The sequence below is a fragment of the Lepus europaeus genome, chromosome 12, assembly GCF_033115175.1.
Source record: "Lepus europaeus isolate LE1 chromosome 12, mLepTim1.pri, whole genome shotgun sequence".
In the NCBI taxonomy this organism is placed as follows: Eukaryota; Metazoa; Chordata; class Mammalia; order Lagomorpha; family Leporidae; genus Lepus; species Lepus europaeus.
This window is the reverse complement of record NC_084838.1, coordinates 56,430,334-56,454,592: the sequence shown is the minus strand read 5'-3', so window position 1 is coordinate 56,454,592 and position 24,259 is coordinate 56,430,334. Positions and strand designations below refer to the sequence as shown.

General features: G+C 40.7%; 1 protein-coding gene across 4 annotated transcripts in view; it reads left to right on the top strand.

Annotated features, from left to right (window-relative positions):
• ADAMTSL1 (ADAMTS like 1) overlaps positions 1-24,259 on the top strand; it is a 475,795-nt gene that overhangs the window by 235,057 nt on the left and 216,479 nt on the right. For all 4 annotated transcript variants that reach the window (XM_062208161.1, XM_062208159.1, XM_062208160.1 and 1 more), the window contains one exon: positions 3,715-3,844. In XM_062208161.1, coding sequence (XP_062064145.1) covers positions 3,715-3,844 — 130 coding nt within the window. The remainder of the gene's footprint in view (positions 1-3,714; positions 3,845-24,259) is intronic.

The window sequence follows — 24,259 nt, the reverse complement described above, 5'->3', positions numbered from 1 at the left end:
GTAGAGCAGTTTTGGAGATGGTGCTGTGGCTCAGTGCATTAAAGCCACAGCCTACAGCACTAGTTTCCCATATGGGCACCAGTTCGGGTCCCAACTGCTACACTTCTGATTCAGCTCCATGCTATTGCACCTGGTAAAGAAGCAGAGAATGCTCCAAGTGCTAGGGCCCCTGCACCCATGTGAGAGACCCAGAAGAAGCTCCTGGCTTCAGCCTGGCCCAGTCCTGGCTGTTGCAGCCATTTGGGAAGCAAACCAGCAGCTGGAAGATTCTCTCCCTCCCTTCTCTCTCTCTCTCTCTCTCTCTCTCTCTCTCTCTCTCTCTCTCTCGTAACTCTGCCTTTCAAATAAATATCTTTAAAAATAAAATAATAAATAGAAATTTTTAAAAAGGAAAGCAGTTTGAACTTTAACAGGTTAAGTATGTAAGTTCCTAGACAATAAACCCCAAAGTAAAAGGACTGAGGGAAAACTTGAATCTGACTTCAAAAATGGAAGCTAAAGTCTTATATCTGTTGCTCCCTTTTCCTTATAAGTCCTCTCTCATTTTGCATTTGTCAAGAAAGAAAAACCCAGAATCATGAAGTACCATACTTCAACGTGTGTTCTCTGTTGTTTTAAAAATGTCCCTTGAAGAGTACACGTTAGCCCTTCAGGAAAAAGCAGGAACGCGATGAGCTAACTTCTCAGATCCTTGCCCACGTCCCCTGGGCCAAGTATACTGGGAACTGAAAGGTGAAGTCCTCACAGTTCCTTGCACACCCACCACTGCAGGAGCTCCCTCACCCTGGGTTCCTCCCCTCCAGTCAGCCCATTCCCACCTCCCACGGCCTCAACTGCATGCTGTGCTTGGAATGGCCTGCCCTTTAGTGAGCGCATTTGTTCATCCTGCAAAAATTTATTTACAGGGCTGGTCCCAGATACTCCTTAATTATGACAGAACTTCTCTCCTTAGTTTCCCCCAGCGGTGAAGCAACTGGCCGCTGCAGCCGCAAACGTCCCACGTGCAGTCTTGCAAGGCCTGGTACATGGTCTATGATAGCTTGGATTAGAATTCGGCAATTCTGGAATGCTTTTCAGTCTTAGCACTTAACCACCCCACAGGGTGAATTTCTTAGTTTAGTATCTTATTTATTTTTATTTATTGGAAATCTGGGGGTTAAGGGGAGGATTCTGTCCACTGGTTCACTTCCAAGGCTGGGCCAGGCCAAAGTCAGGAGCCAGGAGCTCCATCCTGTTCTCCCACAGAGGTGGCAGGGACCTAAGTATTCGGGTCATAACCTACTACCTCCCAGGGTGCACAGCACTTAGCAGGAAGCTGGATCAGAAGCAGAGGCAGGAGTTGATCCCAGGCACTCTGAAATGAAATATGAATGTCCCATGAGGCAGCTTAACATGCTGCAGTACAACATTGTTCCCTCATAAGTGATTTTTAGCTTTGAGTTATGACTGTAGGGTTATAACCAGGGGTAATGTAATCTCGTGTTTTACATATCCAAGAGAGCAGATTCTTGATGTCCTTTTAGAGGTTTAGCCTTTGCTGCACCCATTCCTGGCAACCTCAGAAGGGAGAACTTGAAACTGACTGCCACAAAGAATTCACTAAGTGGAAACAGGTAACATCACTCACACTACACCCAAGGACCTGAAGCAAACACTTGGTTGTGACAAACCCTATGGTCACTTGCAGCCTCAGTATCATCAATCCAATTTTCTAAGATCTTCAACAGCTCAAGAAAGCCAAGCTATATTTTATTTTAGACCTGTATTTAGAATCTCTTGAATACTATCAAGAGATCAAATGAATTGGGAACTTGGTTTCTAATATAACCACAGCCTAGATTCATTATGGACTAGTAAACTACATCAAGTGACAAGTCAGCATTACCCTAGAAATTCTAGACTATTCCAGTGAGAAATGTCAGTGATATCAGTAATTTCTTGTGAAGTATTTTTGCTATATCATCATGCCACAAATTTCAAATGGCTAGTCCCAGCTGCAACCAAGCAGACGCCCCACAATCAACATTAGAGAGTATGATGGGGTAATTTGAATGTCTAGAAGACTCATAATTTCAAATGCTCCACCCTGAACTGGCAATGAGATATTTAAATTAAATTCTGAAGATCATAAAAAAAATCAGAAAAAAGGAAATATGAAGGATACCATCATGGGCACATGGTAAATATTGTGATTAATTTTTAAAAAGTTCTATTTTATCAAACTTAAATGAGAGAAGAAAGGCAATTTAAATTCTGGCTTTAAAATGTCAGTTTTTAAATGATGGGTTTACTGAGTGACGTAGGTCAGTATAGCATCAACCTTGGAAGCATTAGCCTGTTGATTGGGATGATGACATTTTTGGAGGAACTTAGGGTGCACAGAAGGGTGGCAGAGACCAGGCTATCACCAGTTGTACTTTTAGGTACTCTGTGCTGTAGAAGCAATGTAGAAACTAAAGACAAGAAGATGTGTATGTATTTATATACAGAGTTACATGGATCATACAGACTCTGCTATAAAGGCATCGATATCTTTAGATATAGGTATCTTTATATACACAGTTGTGTATGGCTGAAAGCAGGTTAGTGACATGTCCTGTCTGGCTTCTTCCCTGAAATTGAACTCTGTTGAAACATTCCTGACAAATGTCTAGGTTATTTCTGAAGACTCTAGGGAAGCAAATATGACAGCCTCTTAGTATTTTTAATGTTAATGCTGTCAGCACTGAAGGCACAGCCATCTTGGATTTCACCATAGCAACTGTATGACCTAAGACAAGTCTTCCCATCTTTTTAAGTCTCAGTCACTATTTCTTTAAAGTGGGGATTAAAACAGTGCTTACTTTGTAGAGCTGTTGAGAGGACCGAATGGTGCATGTCCAGCCTCTGGCCTTAAGAACAGACACCCTCTGAGTGGCTCTGAGTATTAACGTTATGAGTGTAGTTGCCAGAATGAAATGTCTGGTCATGGTGCGACCCGTGTAAATGTTTCCCTGCTCCGTGAAGCTCCCCACACGGTATCCTGCAGACTGCCTGGGTGGACCTGCCAGGTGACCTGTGCCAGTCACTGCTCAGCCTCCCATTGTACTAGAGCTGAGTCAAGACAGGTGCTGTGATTGGAACATCTTATTCTCTTTCTTTGTTCCCATTTCCAAAGCTGCCCCACGTCACTAAAGAAATTAACCAGAAGCCAAAGGAAACCAGTATAGCCTAAAGTTTTGGATGCCAGGCCCAAGAGCACAGCAGTGTACAGACTGTTAGCTGTTAAAATGTGGCCTTGGGCCTCCCATAAAATACAACAATCTCCTTTTGATTAAAATACAACAAGTTAAAGTCTTGGGGCCATTTTTTTCTCTCTTTTTCGTTGTCACTGTGTACTCCTTCTGTATTAAATTATCACATTTCAGCATTGGTGACAATACAGCTTCATGGCAATTTTTTTAGCTTTTCAACAATATTGGCAGCAGTCTCTCTTATGGGGAGGTTGCCCCCCTCCAGGGGTATGCTTCCATGGGCCACAAACTTATGACTGCTTTCTCCAGATCGAGTGATGCGTGACAAGATTGGCAGTTCTGGGCTTTATGCTGCCGTCTCTGACATGCAGCAAGAGCCCTCCGGATCACAGAGACCTCCCGCCAGCTGCCTTGTCTACACTTCATCACCATGACCCACGCCCACTCTGCACTCTGGCCTGACAGTGTGATTTGTACACAGGTGTCCAGGAGGCTGTGGTGAGCTGCCTGAACAAACAGACTCGGGAGCCTGCTGATGAGAACCTGTGTGTGACCAGCCGCCGGCCCCCACAGCTCCTGAAATCCTGTAATTTGGATCCCTGCCCAGCAAGGTAAGGGATGTATGCCCTCCCTGCTAGCCAGGAGTGGGTGCAGAACTGGGTGCATCTTTCCATGGGCAAGATGGGAACGCTTATTGTTACCCAATATTTTGAAAACCAATTAGCATCAGTTCAAGCTTTTAGTCAAATCCACTTAAATTTAATTGAAACCAGTGCTTTGGAATTCCAGCCCTATCAGTGGTCATGTGCAGAGTCCAGAAGGCTCTGTGAACTGAAGCAAGCCTTGTGGCATGGCTGGTATGTGCGCGTGCCACATACTTGCTTTCCCCAAAAGGGAACATGAACTGACCACAGACTTCATGGTGTCTGCCTGTGTCCCAAACCCTCACACCATGGTAATGAACCAGCTTGCAAATGATAGGGTATAAGGAACTGAAGCATCTGGGTGGTATAATTGACCCACTGTGAAATCTGTATGCACACAGCATGCAGATTCATTATAGCGTGCTCTGGGGGTTGTGTGTCATTCCACATGCGTGAAATCAATTAGAGCATTTCATTGTTCAGCTCTGCCTGGGTCTCATTATTGCCCAACCCTGAACCTTGGTTTATCAATCCAATCACTGCTTCAGTCTACATAATTTTATGGTGTCTTGAGAGACTTGCCTTTTAGATACTTCTTTCTAAGCCAGTCCCATCTGTGATTCCAGCTTGGAAGGGACATGATGAAAGAACCAAAGGTAGACTTTAAAATCTGCTGATGGAATGAAGACTGTTACTGGATAAGATTATATCCTAGATGCGAAAGGAATTCTGTTTCTGAATGATATATCTTCCCCTTCTGCAAAGTGCATCATATAAGCAGCAAGACAGCATTTTCAGGCATGAACAACAGTTGGCTGGTTAAGCTGATACACTGCTTGTCTTTTTTCTCAGCCTACTGGATTCCTTTCTTTGGGGCTTGGAAGGCACAGATTTCAGGCCTCCTCCAACCAAACAGAGGCACAACCCCACAGTCACACTTCTCTTGCTGGTCACCACAGTTGTTCGGTGTAGTGATCCGAATGGTGAGCCCGAGTTTCTTCCCTTCGAGAGCAGAATTGAAGAGGAACACTAGTGCCACAATCTCCAGGGCAATCAGAAAGTCAGGCAGCCACTGCTTGGAGCAGCACTTCACCCATGAGAACAGCAGCTACTTAAATAGTGAAGATATGGACCAAGGAAAGCTCAGACCAAACACACAGAATCCTAAGTCACCTCTTTTTCTGTCCCTCCCCTACCTGGTCCCACATCTCTGTCCCAACCTCATAGCTCTCAAGTTGTATGAGCTTAAAACCTAAATGCATGGACAAAAGGCACAAGTTCTTCTATTAGCCTGCAATCTCCCTGTAAAGGTAGAAGTCAAGAGGTTCATCATAGACAGCCTGCAAGGCCCTTGCCCAGTAGGTTAGGAAGCCCGGCATCGAATCCTATCCCTGTCACCAACTAGCTGTGTGGCCTTGGGCAAGGTGACTGCTCTCTCTGTTTCCGTGTATGCAAAATGAACTGGTTGTGAGAAATGATAAGGGACTGCCCTGTCCTGTTCAAGTGTCCGTTGAGTCTTCACTGTTCTTCAGACAGAACATGAGACAGCAACCTCTGCTTCTTTGTGTTAATTGTTCTCATTTCTGTTCTGCTTACTTGTCATCACTTGAGAAACAAGCAAAAGGGTCTTTCTAACCACATTCCAGAGTTGTAATGCCATCCAAACTGTGATGAGCTGAGGCCACGCCAAGAAGTCAGTACCCAGACCTAGCTGACAGCCTGCTAGCATTTGTGGCCTCTTAATCTGTTGCTTCCATAAGCAGCAAAAGGAATAGGATATGAGATGTTACTTCCCTACAGTTAAATAAGATAAGCTTAATTTACTCTGTGACCTTTTGCTAACTCATGGACAAAGAGTACTGTTGGGCTGTACCATGTTGCATTTGCTCCAGATAATTCCAGTTCTTTCATTCCCCACCATCAGACTGACAGTAAGGCCTCTCGCTGGGCACAGCCAGGAATTTCTTGGGTCAACCCTACACATTTGGGCACGTGTAGAATGCTTCTAATTAAAACCATAAAGGGGACAAACCCCAGTGGACTGATAAGATGCATTCTTTTCATCTCATGTCCAAGAGCCAATGTAGATTTTCTTCTTAAAAGGAAAAAATGTGTGTAGGTGCCTCTCCTGTGTAGTATGAATCCGACATCAGGGAGGAATCTCTCCCTCTCATTTCCTGGTATAAGACACACAGAGGAGAAAGTGTGGTAAGGGCATAATAGTGCATTGTTTCCCCATATAGCCTCTGTTCAACTGGGAATAATATAGATCTTTAATTTATAATTCTTATTCTGCATAGTTCAGTGTTCCCTGTGTATTTTGGAGCATTCTCTGATGGGCTGTGTATTTCTATACACTGCCTTGTAGGTTCTTGTTCTGTGCTGATATCCATGTATTAAAAAAAACACAGTAGGGGACAGTGTCATGCCATAGTCAGGCTGCCACCTGTGATGCCGGCATCCTATGTGGTCACTGGTTCGAGTCCCAACTGCCCCACTACAAATTCAGCTCTCTGCTAATGCGCCTGGAAAGACAGCAGAGGATAGCCCAAGTCTCTGGGCCCCTTACCTATGTAGAAAGGCCAGATGAAGTTCTGGGCTCCCAGCTTTAGTCTGGCCCAGCCCTGCATATAGCAGCTACTGAGAGAGTGAACCACCCCATGGAGAAATCATATTTCTCTCTCTCTCTCTCTCTCTCTCTCTCTCTCTCTCTCTCTCTCTCTCTCTCTTTCTCTCTCTCTCTCGGGGGGGGGGGGGGGGAGTCTCAGCCTTTCAAATAAATATTTAAAAAAAAAGAATTTTCTTTGGGACATACAGAAATAATGTTTCCATTCTTCACTTCTGTCTGTATGTAAATTAGCATTCCCAAGCAGCCTTTAATCCTACTGCATACCACTTGGGAAGCCAGTTTCCTCCCTGTATATGATCAAAGTTACCAGTTCACATTGAATATACCAAAAGCCCTACAAGTCAAGTCCTATCTATTTGGGCAGTCTTCCTAAAATTAAACTTGGCTTCTCCTCACTTACTCTGTGTGACAGCAGAGCTTGTATCAGAAGCACATGTGTAACTTTCATCAGGTTTAAGCAGATACACTCTCATACCTAGTTACTCACAGCGGGAAGGGAGTGTTCTCCAGCTGGAGTTATTCTGATGGTTCCAATTTGTGTGGGTGTACATGTGTGTGCACTTGTGGGTGTACATGTGTGTGGGTGCATTTGGGTAGAACCTGCATTTTATTGTGGCACTTTCTTAAGACAGTAGTTCTCTACTAAAGAAAACTAGACTGTACGTCCCTGCCATCAGATTTATGTCTTATACTCCTCTCATTATTCCTAATATATATGATATATATATATTATATATACTAACACACAATTATTTTATATATAATATATGGTTTACTATTTGACACAAATAATAAATAACGTATTGTATAATATTTGGCACATAGCAGCCAATTTTAACTGCTTGTTGAATATAAATTATGAAGGATGGGGGCCAAATTTGTAAGTAGCAATGTCTAGACCATATTATTAGTGCTAACTTGGAAGACCCCAATACTGTCTTTCCTCTTATCCTTTCTCTCCTACCTTCAAGATCCTGGTGAAAATGCCATTATTGGATTCCTTTAGTTAGGCCTAAGGCTTTACATGCCAGTTTACAGCATACAATGTAACAAACATAGATCAATTTAAAACACAAGGGCTGTCAGCCATATAAGACAAAGTACCCCTAAAGCAAGGATATGAGGGCAAGCTATAACCAGGGAGAGAGAAACAGAGGGAGGTTGAGCTATCTGTTAGCATTACCCAGGAAAATGTCAGAAAGGGGTAAGGTAGTACGCAAGACAGATGCTCGTCCCTTCACAACCTTGCCTAAAATGGGCCATAAAAATTAGCACCATTTTTGCTTGTAAGCAGCCAATGAAAATTTTCTGTTGAAGTTGATTGCAAATAGTTATCATTACAAGGAAGAAACATCATTTTAGGGATCTTACCGCTATCTGAGTGATTTGTGTCCAGGAACCACACCACCCAGCCACACCTTCGGTGGTGAGTTAGAGGAACTCAAGAGAAAAGCATCTAAGAAGGAACTTAACATAAATTATTAGGAAAAAGTCAGCCTCCTGGTACTAGTAAGAAAGCTTTCTAAGCATTATTCAAGTGATACTTAACGCATTCTCATTCTTTACAACTCAGGTAATCACAAAGGAAAGCTGTATACTCCCCTTCACCATCCTCAACAGTTCTAGTCCTCCCCTCTGCAGAGAGTTAATCACTGCTGATGGTTTGCTCCATCCCCTTCTGGGCTTCCTATGAATTTGTATACCCACATGAACATCTACAAATACGTGAGGCTTCTCCCTTTATGAATGGGATCGCACTGCATCTATTTTTTAACAACTTGGTTTCTTCTTGATGATAAGTGCTAAATATCTTTCTCATCCTGAAATCACCAAAATAGAAGAGCCAGCAGATAGATTTTGTCATTTTCATCAAATCCTGCTCTGTCACTTTGAACTCTGTGGCCCTCAGGAGGTCATACACCTCTGTGGATCTTCAATTTCCTCATCTCTATAGTAGGATCATGGTAGAAACTCAGAAAAATGCAATCTCTTCTCCTTTCCTTGCTGTTTCTTTGTGATAAATACTTCTATGTAAAAAGAATGCATGATTTTTTTTAATTTAGGACTTAAATTCTATTAAATTTTCCTTTTATTCACATAAGCCTTCACAATTAAACTTCATTGATTATCTACCTGGCTTATAAAAGCAATGACATGAGCAGCCCAAGGAAAACCAGACCACACTACTTAAAAAAAAGAAAAGTGGATGACTGTTATTAATTATAAGCATTTGATAGCTTGGCCAGTGTGTGTTGAAAAGATTTGGTAAATGTACATGGAGGAGGGGAACTAAGCAAGCAATGAAAGCCAGATGGCTGAAAATGAAGGAAATTCCAGGCAATTTCTGCAGCTTTGTTCTAACATACTTTTTAAACTAAACTTGTATTTCTGTGCAACAGAGAACAGCTGAGTGGTGCAGAATAGATAAACAGTGAAGGGGAGAAAAGGCTCATAATTCCAGGAACAGTGCTTGGTTTCTGCCCTCTCCCCTCCTCCAGCCTGGTCCCAGCCTCTTTTTCAGACCTCGGATAGTTCTTAGAACCAGCAAGAACTACAAAGGAAGCTCGGGAACCCCTGTTTGAGAGAGTTAAGAAAAGCATCATAAATGTCGCAGCGTCTCCTCTTTAAAAGCCTACTTCAGAATGCCTATTTTATTGTACACAACAATATCCATGCATACTAGCAGCAAAGGATTTCCAATATCAAATTTTCTTTCATTTTACTTTCAAATGTCAAGAGCAAAAGGTGTTGCCTTTTAATACAACTGTGTTTTAATTTACTTGATTGAGCTTTCTGAGCTCTGCAAGAACCTTGGCCTTTAGCAACTTGTTTTAAGGGTTAATGTTTCAACATGCTCTCTAAATACTGGTTTACCTTCTCCTGAGCCCCTGGGTCTTCATGCACTGCCGTTAGGATCTATCCATACTGAGAGCAAAAGTACAACAAAGCTCACTGGCATCCACAGAAATTGAGTCCAGATTTGGAGGCCATATTCAGGTGCCTTTAGAGAGTTAATGACTGTCATCCTCCTGGGTAAATCCAGATGCCTCTTTCACTGGTTCAATAGACAATCCTACCAGGGTCTGTCTCTTAACTCTTGGGCCTCATAGGACTATTGGGAGCTTCTGTTGTTTCTCTACCAAAAATGTACTGACCCCATGATCAGAATTGTCCAAGCAGCATTTTGACATCAGCAAGGAAAAAGCTGTAAGTGCATAGTCATCACTCGGTAACCATAGAGGACTGGTTCCAGGATCTTCCATGGATACTAATATCTGCAAATGCTCAACACCTTTTATATAAGATAGTGTAGTATTTGTATGGAATCTGTACATATCATCCTGTATACTTTAAATCATCTCTGATTACTTTTAATAAAATATAAAGACCATGTAAATAGTTGTTACTCTGTGCTGCTTAGGGAATAGTGACATGAAAATAACGCCTGTTTACATTCTTTTTTTATATTGAGGGTTTTTATCTAATAAAAACAGAAACCCAAAATCCCGAAAAGAACTTCAACACTCTGAAGCATTGCAGTGGTGAAAGAAACTATATTCACCTCATATTTAGAACTTTTTTTCCTGTCTTTGAACTTTGCTTAGACCTAACATGAGCTTCAACAGACCAGTTAGCACCTTATAGTCCGGTCTCCCATCTTTTTTGTTTTTGGTTTTGACTTTGGTTTTGGTATTTTGGATTTTTTTGTTGTTCCCATCCCCCTTCCTTTTATTATTCTTATTCTTTCTTATTCTTTCTTTTAATTTTTACAATGACATATGTTCAGTTTATTTTATAATCATAAGTTTAACCCTCTACTAAGTAAAGAAATCAACAAATAGTAAGAAGAAAAATAGTATTTTTAAAAATATTTCAAGTTCATAGTTGGTTGAATCCACTGATGCAGAAACCACAGATCTGGAAGGCTGATTGGATTTGCCTCAGGGCTAAAACATTTATTTTTCCTAAAGAGATCCCTTTCCATGGCTACACATCACCTTCTATAACAACTTCAAGCCCATGGGATATGGACTTGATGATATTAGAAACCACTTGCATGCATAGATTTTGTTATTGCATGAGTCTAGGGTAAAAATCAAGGAATTGAATCCTACTTTCCAGTATGAACCTGGAAGCATGTATGACCCATTCGAAAAAGATAGAAGAATCACAGGAAAAATCTATCTACTAACAAGAGATGGAAGAGTTCCTGGTTTCTTACCATCAGTGTAATTTTACATCCCCTTAGGCCAATAATTCTGCCTAGACTCTGGGAAAAGTCCTTATACAGATGATTGGCCAAGTTAACCTTTTGCCAAGCATGTCTTTACATCTGAATTCAGTAAAAATTTAAAATAGGCATCTTCGTGCACAGCTATCTGTCCAAAAGGAGTGACCAGTAATGGAAGGTGAAGATTTCAAAACAGTAACTGAAATGGGTAAGGCAAGCCCAAGATTCCCTGGTTGCTGGAGGTTGGAGCAGGAAATGTCTGTGCTAACTATAAGGCATAAGGAGAAGTTAGCCAGGTTGCAAAACAGAAGGAAGAATGTGAACATAGAGGAATGGAGAGAGGGAAGCCAGTGTTGGAAAGTGAGCAGAAGCCACATCCAGGAGAATCTGATAGTCTGAGTTAAACTGTTTAAACTTTCTCCTATAAGCAAGGGAGAACCATTGGAGGGGGTGGAGCAGAGTTGTGGAAAGTTACACTTGCTTAGAGAAAGCTGACTCCAGCTGCTCATTCAAGACAGCTGAAATAGTAAAGGTGGCTAACTTTTACTATCTTATAAGAATTTATGTTTTTTTCAAGTGGAGTCACAAATGGTGTGTTCTGTATTATCTGAACCATGACATTGTCATTGAAAAAAATAATGACTTATTATCCTAGTTATGTCAGCAGTTTTTTTACTCCCATGATCAACCTTGTATGTATTGACTCAGCCTATCCACGTCAGAGAAGGATAGAGTCCCATGTTAAAGGTGCCTCAAAGGAAGTCGTGAGAGGTGCAGTTGTCTGATCTTTGAGGCCCTCCTCCCTCTAATGTTCTGGGAGTCTTTGAAGGTAATGATAATTACCCACAGAACTGAAGCTTTTCATTAAATAAAGAAAAAAGTGAATCTATTAGAAAAGCAGCTTGAGTCAAATCCCAAAGACCCCTGCAGTCACAAAACAGGCACCAGCTTCAACTATAAAGTAATGTGTTGTAAGACATCAATAGGGAAAAAAGCATAAGTCACCATAAGAAATATTTAGGTGGAAGCATTCAAGCAGGAAAGATAGTTAAACACTGAAATAATAGATGTCTTTATGATACCTGAATGGTACTTGTTCACAATAAATATGGATACAAGATATTCTGCATCTCTATTTAGAATATTTTGATGCTTCTTAGGATAACTAGAATCTCTCCTCATTCAATCCCCATTATTGAATGCCTTCTTTATGCTGCACATTGTGCTAAGACACAGTAATGAACAAAACCCACTTTGTTCCCTGAAACAGGGAAAAACAGAGTGTGGGAATGGTCCTGGAGAGGTCATTGTCTTTTCTTTTAACCTTGGGTCCCTTGCATGCTGCCTTTCTCTAGGGAGCTATTAACTAAACAACTCCTGTACTCGTCCCTTCACCAAAGCTGATGCATCTGTACCAGTCACCATTCCCACTGCTCACGAGCACTGTGGGTATGGAAATGTCACCCTCAGATAGCTGTATCCTTTGGATATGGTACTGAACACTGGAGTTTTACATTCAAGAACCTTCCAGCTTACAAACCAATCAATGGGAGTAGTATCTCCCAAATAATTTTTTTAAAATTATTTCTTGCCTTGCCCTACCATCTGGTGTTTCTAAAGTCCTGAAGAAATCATTTAAGGGCAGGCAAGGATTTGGCCAAAACTTTGAAATGATTATTATTGCTGTCTAAGTATACATGATTCCTTCTTTGGAAATTTTGGACAGAAGGTCTCATGTGCAATTTGAAATGAAGAGTTTTTATAATATTAGCCTTAGGGTTAGAAATATGCTATGTTACCATGTCCTCAAAATTGTGAAAACAACAAAGCAGGAAAAAGACTTAAGAAAGAGATAGAGGAAAGGAGATGTTTGAGTAACATAAAGATGAGTGAGTGAAGAAGAGAATGCTCTGAGTTGTGCCCAATAATCTGGAAGATACAGTTCAGGAATAGTTCATCCTTTTGCAAATATTATTCCTGTCATGCTGCCAGCCCTAGGTCAGGCAGTTCTTAGGTTATCTGCCAAAGTTGCAGAAAGATCTGCCTCAGTGCAGTGCCCTCCCAATGACTTCCTTCCCTATAACGAATCTGTATTCTTCATTCATGTTTTTACCATCTCCTCTTTTTCTTTATTATTTTGTCATATTGTCTTCACTTGGGCTACAGTGTGCTTTGGTGTTTGTGTGGCAACAGAAGGAAACCTAAAGAAAGAATGATTGTCACTGGATTAACACAGCTCCCAGACCCTCTAGATGCCTATGGATTTAACTTGGGGTTTTGAATTGTACTTGTTGAGTTACTGTTCTCCTAGCCCAGACAGCTACAGACATGGGCTGTCGGTCACATGCTGGGACAGCCAAGGTGGTACATTCTCTCTACTTATTGCTATTGACTCTGGTCCCTGACAGGGGGTATATATAGCCGCCCTTTTGGCTACCAGAAGAAGCTACCCATATGATTCAAAGAACAAAAAAGAATCCTCTGCCCAGGTTGCCTAGAGTTTGACACTTAATAGAGGTGTTATATACCGAAGCCACAATTTGCATTGATGATGCACATACCTCTGGAAGAGATAGCTCATTTTCATCTCAGCATGGCTTGAGTGGTGGTTTTATGTTTTTTTTTTCAAATGAGGTACCACTTTTTCCTAATAGGAATCTTAGCAACATTTGAGATAGGTAAATTTCAGAAGAAAAGAACCAAGAGGAGACCTGGCAATGCTAAGGCTAAATATTCCACCACCAGGAAAAGGAAGGCTGCTAGGAATAAGCTAAAAATCAAGAGGTTTTGAGGTCAGATGTCCACTCTCTCATTTTCTTTGTGTCCTTGGACTGGCTGCTTTAATCTAAGACTGAGTTATCCTTATCTGTAAACCAAACATAATTATCCCAACCACAGAGTGTTGTAAGGATGATCACATATGTATAATACTCAACTAATTACTCCTTATATAATAGACATTCAAAAATAAGAGTCTGTTATCCTTTTTAGTTCTCTATGAAGAAACCACTTGAAGACTTTCATGTTCATTTTATGCTTGTAGCAGTTTATTCTTGAATATTATTAACCAGTTACTGTTAAAGCAGAGCAAAGGAAGGCTATGGGTAGGACCAAGCCAGCTTTTTATGCAGCCCTTGCTAGATATTGTAGGTAGTCCTAAAGCAGCAGGTAGAACACCTGGTCCTCATGGCATCTACCACATTTACTAAAGGTGGGACTTACTGAGACATTCCATTTGACTTTTACACCTAATCCAATAAGGTATGTTTTTTAAGTATTGTAATGAGATGATGAAGTGGGAGCAGAGAAGACTGAGTCCAAATATTTTTTAAAAGTTAATATCCTGTGTGATGTAACTCAAGGAAGTTAGGCCCTTGGGCAAGTGAGGTGTGAGTCTGCAAATGAGCAGCTGTGTCCCGAGGGCCAGGGAAGTGTGTGATAAGTCAGGAAGCATATATAAACTGTTATACCTAGCCAGGTGTCTCCTTGACTATTTGTGGGAGGGGGGAAGACAGAAAGGAAGTAAAGAAGGAATAAAGAGAGTTAAGAAAAGGAAGAAAATCCAACTCATGGAACAGCTAAGGTACAGGGCATCTAGCCCCCATATCCTTGCTAACTTTAAAGTTCACCACTAATGAGGATATGTTTTCTCCCATGGTTCCTATTTATCAGAGGCTGACAACAGGTTAGGCACTGTTCCCATGACTTTATGTACACTATTGTGTTTCATCACCCCCACAATTTTATGGGCCTCATGCTATTTCTATCCTCAACTTTACTTACTGAGGAAACTGAGACTTGAAGGAAGCCCCTAAAGAAATGTGTAACTAGCCAGTGGCAGGTCTAGATACAGAACAAGATATGTTTAAGTGCAAAATAATTTACAAAGAGTTTGAGGAACAGGCCTTCCCTCAATCAATGATGTTTATGGATCTATCCATCATTCTGCCTCCTACCCTGTTCCAAACACTTTGTTCTAGGCATAAGAATTATCATAATGAAACAATCATCCTAGTCCTCTAGTAGTTTGTAACTTAGTAAAGATCACAAACAAGTTAACAAGGTCTTCTTTCTTCATCTCTAGTGGATAACCTTCATCTCGTATTCTTGGTTACCAAGAGTAGAACTAGGCTGTGGGAAAAAGCTAGCACTCAAAAATTGATTCAAGCACACAATTCTCAGAGCAAAGCCAAATATGTAGGCAACAAACCATGCTAAAGAATTGAACAGGCTGTAGGTCTATGTCTTAAAACCCAACAATGAGTCATTAGACAACGGACTCATTTCCTAAGAAAACATTTTGTATAGCAAAATGTTAATTCATCCACAGAGATGCAACATGGGCTGCTGAATCCAGAAAACATTGGAGCTAAGAGCTTTGTGCTATGCTCAGCCATTACCAATAACCGCTGACCTAGTTTATGCTTAGTTGGTAACCTGTTTCTGATATAAATTACCATGACAACCACTGCCATCTCTCTTTCCCTCTCTCTCTCTCCCTCTCTCTCTCTCCCTCTCTCTCTCTCTTACACACACACACACACACACACACCTCTTTCCAGGGAAAACCTGTGTGCCTGTCTGCTTTGCTATGCCACTCTCTTGCTTGACTTTCCTTCTGCTTCCTCTCTCCCTTCAAGACTTATTCTCAGTCACCTTATCTTCTTACTACCTAAAGTCTCAGCTGGCCATTCTCTACCTAATGTATACGGTACAATTTCCTCATTTCATTCTATCTTTTCCCTCCCACCCATCCCTTATTTAATTCAGTCAACTCAACTAAGAATTAGGGAAACTACTTAAATGAATTTACACTAAGGTGTGGGTAATTAATCCCTAGCCTTCTATTCCAGCCTTAAGAGCATAGGCTTGGGAATCACACAAACCAGGGTTAAAATACAGTTCATATAATTTACTAGCTCTTTGGTCTTGGACAGTTTGTTTAACTTTTCAGAGCTCTAATTTCTTCCGTTTTAGCCCTTAAAGTGTTGTTGTGAGGATGTGTTTGTTAGGTGTGTAATATAGCACCTTGCACATATTAGGTATTCAGTAAATAGTTTGGAGCTTCATTGGATTTTTTTCATGTCGGTGTAAGTTGTCTCTGGAGGTTGTAGGTGATTTGTGTGCACTTTTGATAATCAAAGTTCCTATCCTTCCTCAAACAAAAGAAGTACAGACTCTGTTACAGAAGGGGGATACCCAGCCTAAACCAAGAATGTCTGGCCCCTGATTGTCTCCTCCTGTTAGCTTTATCCTGGGAAGATGGACAGTTTCTTCTGGCTAAGGGAAAATTTAACTCAGTTCAGCAAACATTTATTAAGTTCTTGCTGTGTTGCAGTCTCGGGAGAAACAAACAAATCTATGACATTGACCCTGGGTCAGGCACTAATAGCTTATTGGGAGTCCAAGCAACAAACAGATTATTGTAGTTTGGAATTATAAAGGCCATATTGGAGATGAACTAATGTCTTACGAGAACACTAAGATAATCACCTAATCTAAGTCAGGGAAGATGACCTTGAGAAGGTGACCACTCAGCTGAGTCTTGTATTCTTGCAGATATCAAAACATTTTTTGGGCAAAATTCTTATCAAAGATGTTATTGATATACTATTTAAACATTTCCAGAGAGTCCTGATCTAGTTTTCTCAAAAGCCCTCAATCCAGTTTTGTGCCCTGTCTTCTGTTTCAGTCTTCCAAGTAAACCTAAAAATGCTTGGCTGTCCTGTAAAGAGAATCTATGGTTATTCTCAGTGATTAAGGAACAAATTTATACTATAGTATACATACTTTTCTGAAACCATGTAATACATTAACAACTATGCCAACTGTTAAAAATGACAACACTGTAACTTGAAACCTATTCATTTATCTGTACCTTCCCTGTACTTTCCAAGCTACCATGATGGCTTGGATGGCTTTGGTGGCCAAAAGACACCAGACGAAGACCTAGAAGATGTGGCAGTGTATTTGTTTTGCTTCTTGGGCAATGGTTGAAGACTAGAAGACACTTGGCTGATGCAATCCTGAGTCTTTGCCATCTCCCTCAAGTGTAAACTCAGGATCATGAGCTCTTGAATTGGAGTTTTACACAGTACTCCAAGTTCTGTAAAACTTAGTGTTATGTAAATACAAGATACTGAATTATTGCCCCTTCTTTATTCTTTTAAGTCATCCCTTCATCCTTTGCCACATGAGGTATTTCAAGAGGTTGTTTTCAGGTCCCAGCTATCTGACCAATCTTCTAAATGCTTGATTATTGTACAAATATCATTGGAAGATATGCTTAACACAAAGACACAGCAATATTACAAAGAAATCTCAGTTTAGGAACTGAAATTCAAGTTGTTTTTGAAGTTTAAGGACTAAAGAAAGTGTTGAGACATTTGTACTCTGGCCTTAGTAAAATGCCAAAACATGGGCTGATCCTCCATTAGAGTCAAAATTGTTTTTGAGAGGATTCTATAGATCATTCTTGAATATGCCTAAGATGCTCCTTGAAATTTGAATTAAAGTTCTTAATGATAGAAAATTAAACTTTCATAACTGATATACTAAACTGGGGAAATCCCCTGGAATTAAAAGAAAAACTCTATTGTGAGCCACAGAACATGCCCACATACACACACACACACCACACACACACACACCATCTATTACATTTTTCCTGCCTCCATCACTAGACTAGTAATCCAGAAAACTCAAAGAATGCAATGCCTAGAGCAAGTACAATTTTAAGCTTCATCAAGGTATAGAAAATCACAGAAGGAAACTGTTAGAAGAAAGGTATTTATCGATGTAACATCTACCACAACTAGACACATATCATTTATCAGTGCTCTTTTTGTAAGAAAAATGATGCCAAAATTCTAATATGGGAGATGCACCCCACTGTCAGGTTTGACTTTGTAGCTTTTACAGGGGTAGGAGACATGAATGATAGGCCATTTGTTTACAATTGGAGGGAGACAGTAAGGTAACAGTTAAGATGCCAGGAAAAGCTTCTATTTTTTTCTTTGCTTCTCCCTGAGCTACCTGCTAGGCACTTCCAGAGACATTCTGAAGGCACATCCCAGGCACACCTACAAATGACTTCTGAGAAAATGGGCACTGTCATGCACTTTAGTTTAATGTAAGCTGACTACATACCTGCACCTTGGTCGAGTGAAGCGAAACCACATGTGTGCTGGATTGACCCTCCCTTGATCCAGAAAACAATAGGGGCTATTTTCCCACTCACCCCTTGCGTGCTTCACCCATCCTGGAGGGTAGTTCTGACAAACCAGGTTGGTGAGGAGTAGACTACTTTTTGCTACACATGGTCTTGCTACAGATGTGTATTTGTACATGTAGGGAAAGTAGTTTCATGGGTTGTTTTCCTACCTCTTCTCATGTGGATAGGTAGTGTGTTATATTGATGTAGGTGACTTCAAAATACCTGATGATAGTAACTTGCTACATTTTTTTCATCCTCAGATATGAAAAATTACCATTACACTATCTCTGTCCTTAGGTAGCCTCTAAATTAAAACCTATTTCAACACTTATGCTAGTTCCACAGTCTTTGCTTGCTTCTTAACATACTTTTGGAGCAATTAAACCCTCTACAATGGGTCTTCTGAACTTCGCATATGCCCATTTGTTCACAAAAAACTCTCTGTACTTGAGAGGATGCTTAAGATGAGGCAAGAGGCAAGAGTGCTATTTAGGACATCTGCCATTCTGTGAGTCTGCTGTGTATCCCGTTTCCCATGATGGATCGTTCTCTCCCTTTTTGATTCTATCAGTTAGTATTAGCAGACACTAGTCTTGTTTGTGTGATCCCTTTGACTCTTAGACCTATCAGTGTGATCAATTGTGAACTGAAGTTGATCACTTGGACTAGTGAGATGGCATTGGTACATGCCACCTTGATGGGATTGTATTGGAATCCCCTGGCACGTTTCTAACACCACCATTTGGGGCAAGTCCGATTGAGCATGTCCTCCCTCTCTTTTTCCCACTCTTATATTTAACAGGGATCCCTTTTCAGTTAAATTTAAACACCTAAGAATAATTGTGTGTTAATTCCAGAGTTCAACCAATAGTACTAGAACAAAAAAAAAATACTAAAAGGGATAAAGTATTACATTGTACATCAACAGTCAGGACAAGGGCTGATCAAGTCACTGTTTCTCATAGTGTCCATTTCACTTCAACAGGTTTCCCCTTTGGTGCTCAGTTAGTTGTCGCCGATCAGGGAGAACATATGATATTTGTCCCTTTGGGACTGGCTTAATTCACTCAGCATAATGTTTTCCAGATTCCTCCATTTTGTTGCAAATGACTGGATTTCGTTGTTCCTGACTGCTGTATTCTTTTATTTATTTATTTATTTATTTATATTTCATAAATGTGAATTTACAAAGTGCAACTTTTGTATTGTTGTGGCTTCCCCCCCACCAACCTCCCTCCCTCCCGTGGCCCTCCCCTCTCCCTCTCCCATCCCGCCCTTCATTGAGTTTCATTTTCAATTACCTTCATATACTGAAGATCAACTTAGTATATACTAAGCAAGGATTTCAACAGGCTGCACTCACACAACCGCACGAGGTATAGGGTATTGTTCGACTAGCAGTGTTTTTAAGTTTCATAGTAAAACACATTAAGGACAGAGATCCTACGTGGGAGCACGTGCCCAGTGACTCCAGTTGTTGATTTAACAATTAGCACTCTTATTTATGACGTCAGTAATCAACCAAGGCTCTTCCCATGAGCTGTCTAGGCTATGGAAGCCCCTTGAGTTCACCGACTCTGAACTTGTTTAGTCAAGGCCGTGTCACAGTGGAGGTTCCTTCCTCCCTTCAGAGAAAGGCGCCTCTCTCCTTGATGGCCTGTTCCTTCTGCTGGGGTCTTGTTCACCACGATCTTTCATTTAGATTGTTTTTTGCCATCGTGTCATGGCTTTCCATGCCTGTGAGACTCTCATGGACCTTTTAGCCAGATCCAAATGTCCCAAGGGTTGATTCTGAGGCAGGAGTGCTGTTTTGGGCATTTGCCATTCTGTGAGTCTGCTTTGTGTCCTGCTTCCCCCACAGGATCATACTCTCCCTTTTAATTCTATCCTTCGTTATTTGCTTACACTGGTCTTATTTGTGAAATCTCTTTGACACATACCCTATCTTTTTGATTGGTTGTGTATTTATACTTATCACTTTACCAAGTGTGCTGGCATTGGTGCCTGCCTCCTTGTTAAGATTGAGTTGAAATCCCCTGGCACATTTCTAGTTCCACCATTGGAGGTAAGTCCGAGTGACCATGTGCCAACCTTGTATAGTATTCTATAGAGTACATGCCCCATAATTTCTTTATCCAGTCTACTGTTGATGGGCATTTGGGTTGGTTCCAGGTATTAGCTATTGTGAATTGAGCTGCAATAAACATTAAGGTGCAGACAGCTTTTTTGTTTGCCAATTTAATTTCCTTTGGGTAAATTCCAAGGAGTGGTACAGCTAGGTTGTATGGTAGGGTTATATTCAGGTTTCTGAGGAATCTGCAGACTGACTTCCATAGTGGCTTAACCAGTTTGCATTCCCACCAACGGTGGGTTAGTGTCCCTTTTTCCCCACATCCTCTCCAGCATGTGGCCACAGAATCAACCCTTAAGGCATTTGGATCTGGCTGAAGAGCCCATGAGAGTATTGTAGGCATGGAAAGCCAAGACACTCTAGCCAAAAAAAAAAAAAAAAGAAGAAGACCTAAATGAAAGATCTCTGTGAGTGAGATGCCAGTGAAAAGAACGGGGCCATCAAAGAAGGAGGTACCTTTCTCTGAAGGGAGGATAGAACTTCCACTTTGACTATGACCCTGTATGAATAAGATCGAAATCGGCGAACTCAAAATGCTTCCATAGCCTTGGCAACTCATGACTAGAGCCTAGGGAGATTACTGACGCCATAAACAGGAGTCACTGTGCACTTACTCCCCATGTAGGATCTCTGTCCTTAATGGGTTGTCCAATGTGAAGTAAGCTATAACTAGTACTGAAACAGTATTTTACACTTTGTGTTTCTGTGTGGGTGCAAACTGATGCAATCTTAACTTAATATACACTAAATGGATCTTCTGTATATAAAGAGAATTGAAAATGAATCTTGATGTGAATGGAATGGGAGAGGGAGCGGGAGATGGAGGGGGTGCGAGTGGGAGGGAAGTTATGGGGGGGGGGAAGCCATTGTAATCCATAAACTGTACTTTGGAAATTTATATTTACTAAATAAAAGTTTAAAAAAAAAGATGAGGCAAGAAAGGGCTTCCAATCCAATGCCCCATGCCCATACCAGATAATATTGGTGGATCAAGTCACTTCATCAATGAGTCCACCATGCTCAAGCAGCATTGGGAGACCATGTTTGTTGTGAGCAATAATTTTGTCAACCACTTAAGAGACACAGGGTTTATTTACTTCTGGTAATTAAGGTATCCTGGTCAAGGGAAGAACTTATTGGACATCCAGTTCTCCTCACTTCCCAATAGGCTCTGTCAGCATGATTAGTATTAGCAATACTAAAAGCTTATAGGTCTTCATTCTATGTACTCTAAGAAGCTAGAAAATGACAAGAAAATTGTCTGATGAACTTATCTGGAATCTTAAAATTGGACAAACATGTTGCTGGAGTTGTATAATCTCAGAATGTAATTTGCTCCAAATCTCTTATTTGTCTGTCATGAAAGAGAGAATATAAGGGTTTTAAGTGACTTGCCCAAGTAGACATTGGATGAGAAAGCTCAAACCAAAAGACTGTTTTTCAACTTTAACCTCGGTGTCTATAATAAGTAGGGAGACCCAAAAAAATGACTGTGATGAATCAGAACAAAGTATCTAAAGCCATGCTTCCTGAGTTCAAATAAGCTCTACCGCTTATTGACCATATCCTAGAGTAAATCACTTAACTGTCCCTGTCCTCATTTCCTAAGCTATCAGCTAAAGATGAAATATTACTTACCTCAAACTGGTTTTGTGCAGATTGGTGAGTTAACACATGTAAAGCACTTATGTGAATACCTGACTATTTAAGGATTGTCTCTACAAAAGGTGTTCCAATTGCTAAAGATATATTAACAGTTGGACTCTGGTACAGAATGGGTGCTCTGATAGTCACAGTGGACATAACATATTTTTCACTAGGATAAGTGAGACTGTAAGAAGTATTTATTCTTTCTCTATATACCTTAGTCTTTGCCACTATACAAATGAGTATCATATACACAGCTAAGAAGATTCCAGTTGCCTCAGGTAGAAATTGTTTGTGTTTTCCACAGAAGTAAGTCTTCATCAATGAAGAAAGGATTCCTTAGTATTTGATAGCAGAGGATAAGGGTTAATAAGGGCATGAAACAGGGAGAGGGAAAAATATGGTTGAATTCACAGAGCTTCAGCATTGAATTTTTCTAGTAATTTTGGATAAGTGAATAAATCAAGAATCAGGAATGTGGTTGACCTCCACGTAGCATGAGGTAAAAACACTCCCCATGGCTTTTTGCAAGTCATATGGATTCTGGTGTTCTTATTCCGAATTTAGTAGCTGGATTGCCACTACACCTTTCTATTTTTCTGGCTGCAAAAATACATAATATGTTCTGAGGATCAGAGGTAAGCTGGAAAATTCTCTGGGGCCTGGGGAATGTTAGACTCCATGAAACTAAACTTTATTGTAAAAGTGGAAGCAAACAAATAGAAAAAAAAATAGTTACTTTAACTTGGATATAGTAATAGCAGTGACTTCAAGAATAAGCATAAAAGGAATCCCATTTCTTCTGTTGATCTCTCTTCTATATAATAAATAATATCATGACAACAATAACAGCAGTGGAACCTACCACGTGGTATTTTGCTTTTGATACCTGCTTAAGCTGGAGGCTGGCAAAGAGCAAACCATCAACAGCTCCAGAGGTTAGCCACTCAGAGTCAAATCCTAGATCTCTTCGTAACTAGCTTTGAGACCATAGTCAAGTATGACTTTAACTGTCCATTATATAAAATGGCATAATAATAGTACCTATATTTAAATATTGCTGTGAGGATTCAGTGAGTTAGTTCATGTGAAGTTCTTAGAGCAGTAACTCATAATATAGCAAGCACCGTAACCATTGAAAGCCATTATTGTAGTTTTTGTTGCTGTCCCCACTTTACAGATAAACGAGTTGACATTCAAAGAGGGTATAACTTTCTCAAGCACAAGTAGAAGTAAATTCTAACCCTGGTATGCTGTAATACAAGGTTTTGCGCCAGCCTGATTGTTTGACACTATGCTCATGTGACTCCTACTTTGTGGACATAACTTAGGGATTTAAGGCAGTTTGTCAGTTCCATCAGATTCAAGGGTGTTTAAAAATAGTGTTCCAAGGATAAAAGTCCTAGCAATAAATAATCTTTGTGGATAATCAAAAACAAATGAGAGATTTAATAAGCCAATATAAATCCTAATATGAGCATCTCAATTTGTTCAGTTTAGCCTGATAATAATCCCTTAACTTGCTCTGAGATAACAAGAAAACATCAAAGAGTAAAACACATTCTACTTGGAGAGATCTTTGAACCTAACTTGAAAAATAATTTTAGTTCATTTGTCCATGGTCAAATATAAAAACACATGTGAAAGCCCTTACTTTCACTTCCCAAATAAACAATAGAAAATGTATGGGCTGCTCTGCCCCACATCCTGTGAACAGCACATCCGTGTGAATAGAAGCATCCCTGGATGTCAAAGAGCAGGCACTGCCTATAGTGGTGGCTGTGTGTGTGTGACTGTGTGTGTCTGTGCATGTCTAACATCTGTGTGTGTGCTGTGTGTGTTTGCATGTGGCTGTGTGTCTGTGCCTCAGTGTGTATGTGTGTTTGTGTCTAAGCCTGTGTGAGCATTCTGCAGCCCTGTCAGCATTAACAACTGCTGCACCAATAGCTAGCTGTTCCTTCTCTTGCCTCACCATGTGTCCACCTCCTGAGACAGAGACAAGGCGCTGTGTCCTGGGAAAATGGCTTTCCTCCACCAAACCCAGCTTGACATGAACTGATGGGCTGATTAAACATGATGGAGGGCCTACTTGAAGCATCAAGTCATTCCATGCCTTGGTCTCATGAGAATTCTCAGTAAAGGCAAGCAGCTTGGGACAGACCACAGACAGGATAGGAGCACACTGGCCACCATCTGTCTCAGCTGGTTAGGCGTGTGCCATTCAGCAAATGTCCCAGGGGTGGTGAGTTTGAAGTGCAGTGATCTTAAGTCAGCTTTGTTGTGAGGGGTTTGGCTGCCCAGTGTGCCTCTGCGTCCCAGTCTCCTTTACACACCCACAATTACATCAAGGAAAACAAAAAGGAGTGACAACCAGATTTTCCAAGGATTTTCTAGGCTTTCTACTCAATATTCTTTCCAGCATGGGAATAAATATAACAGTTCTCCAAAGGTATCATATTTTCTTGTACCTCATTCTGCCTTCTGTCTTTGCCTCTTAACTCAGCCCTCAAGACTCAGTCCAGGTATCA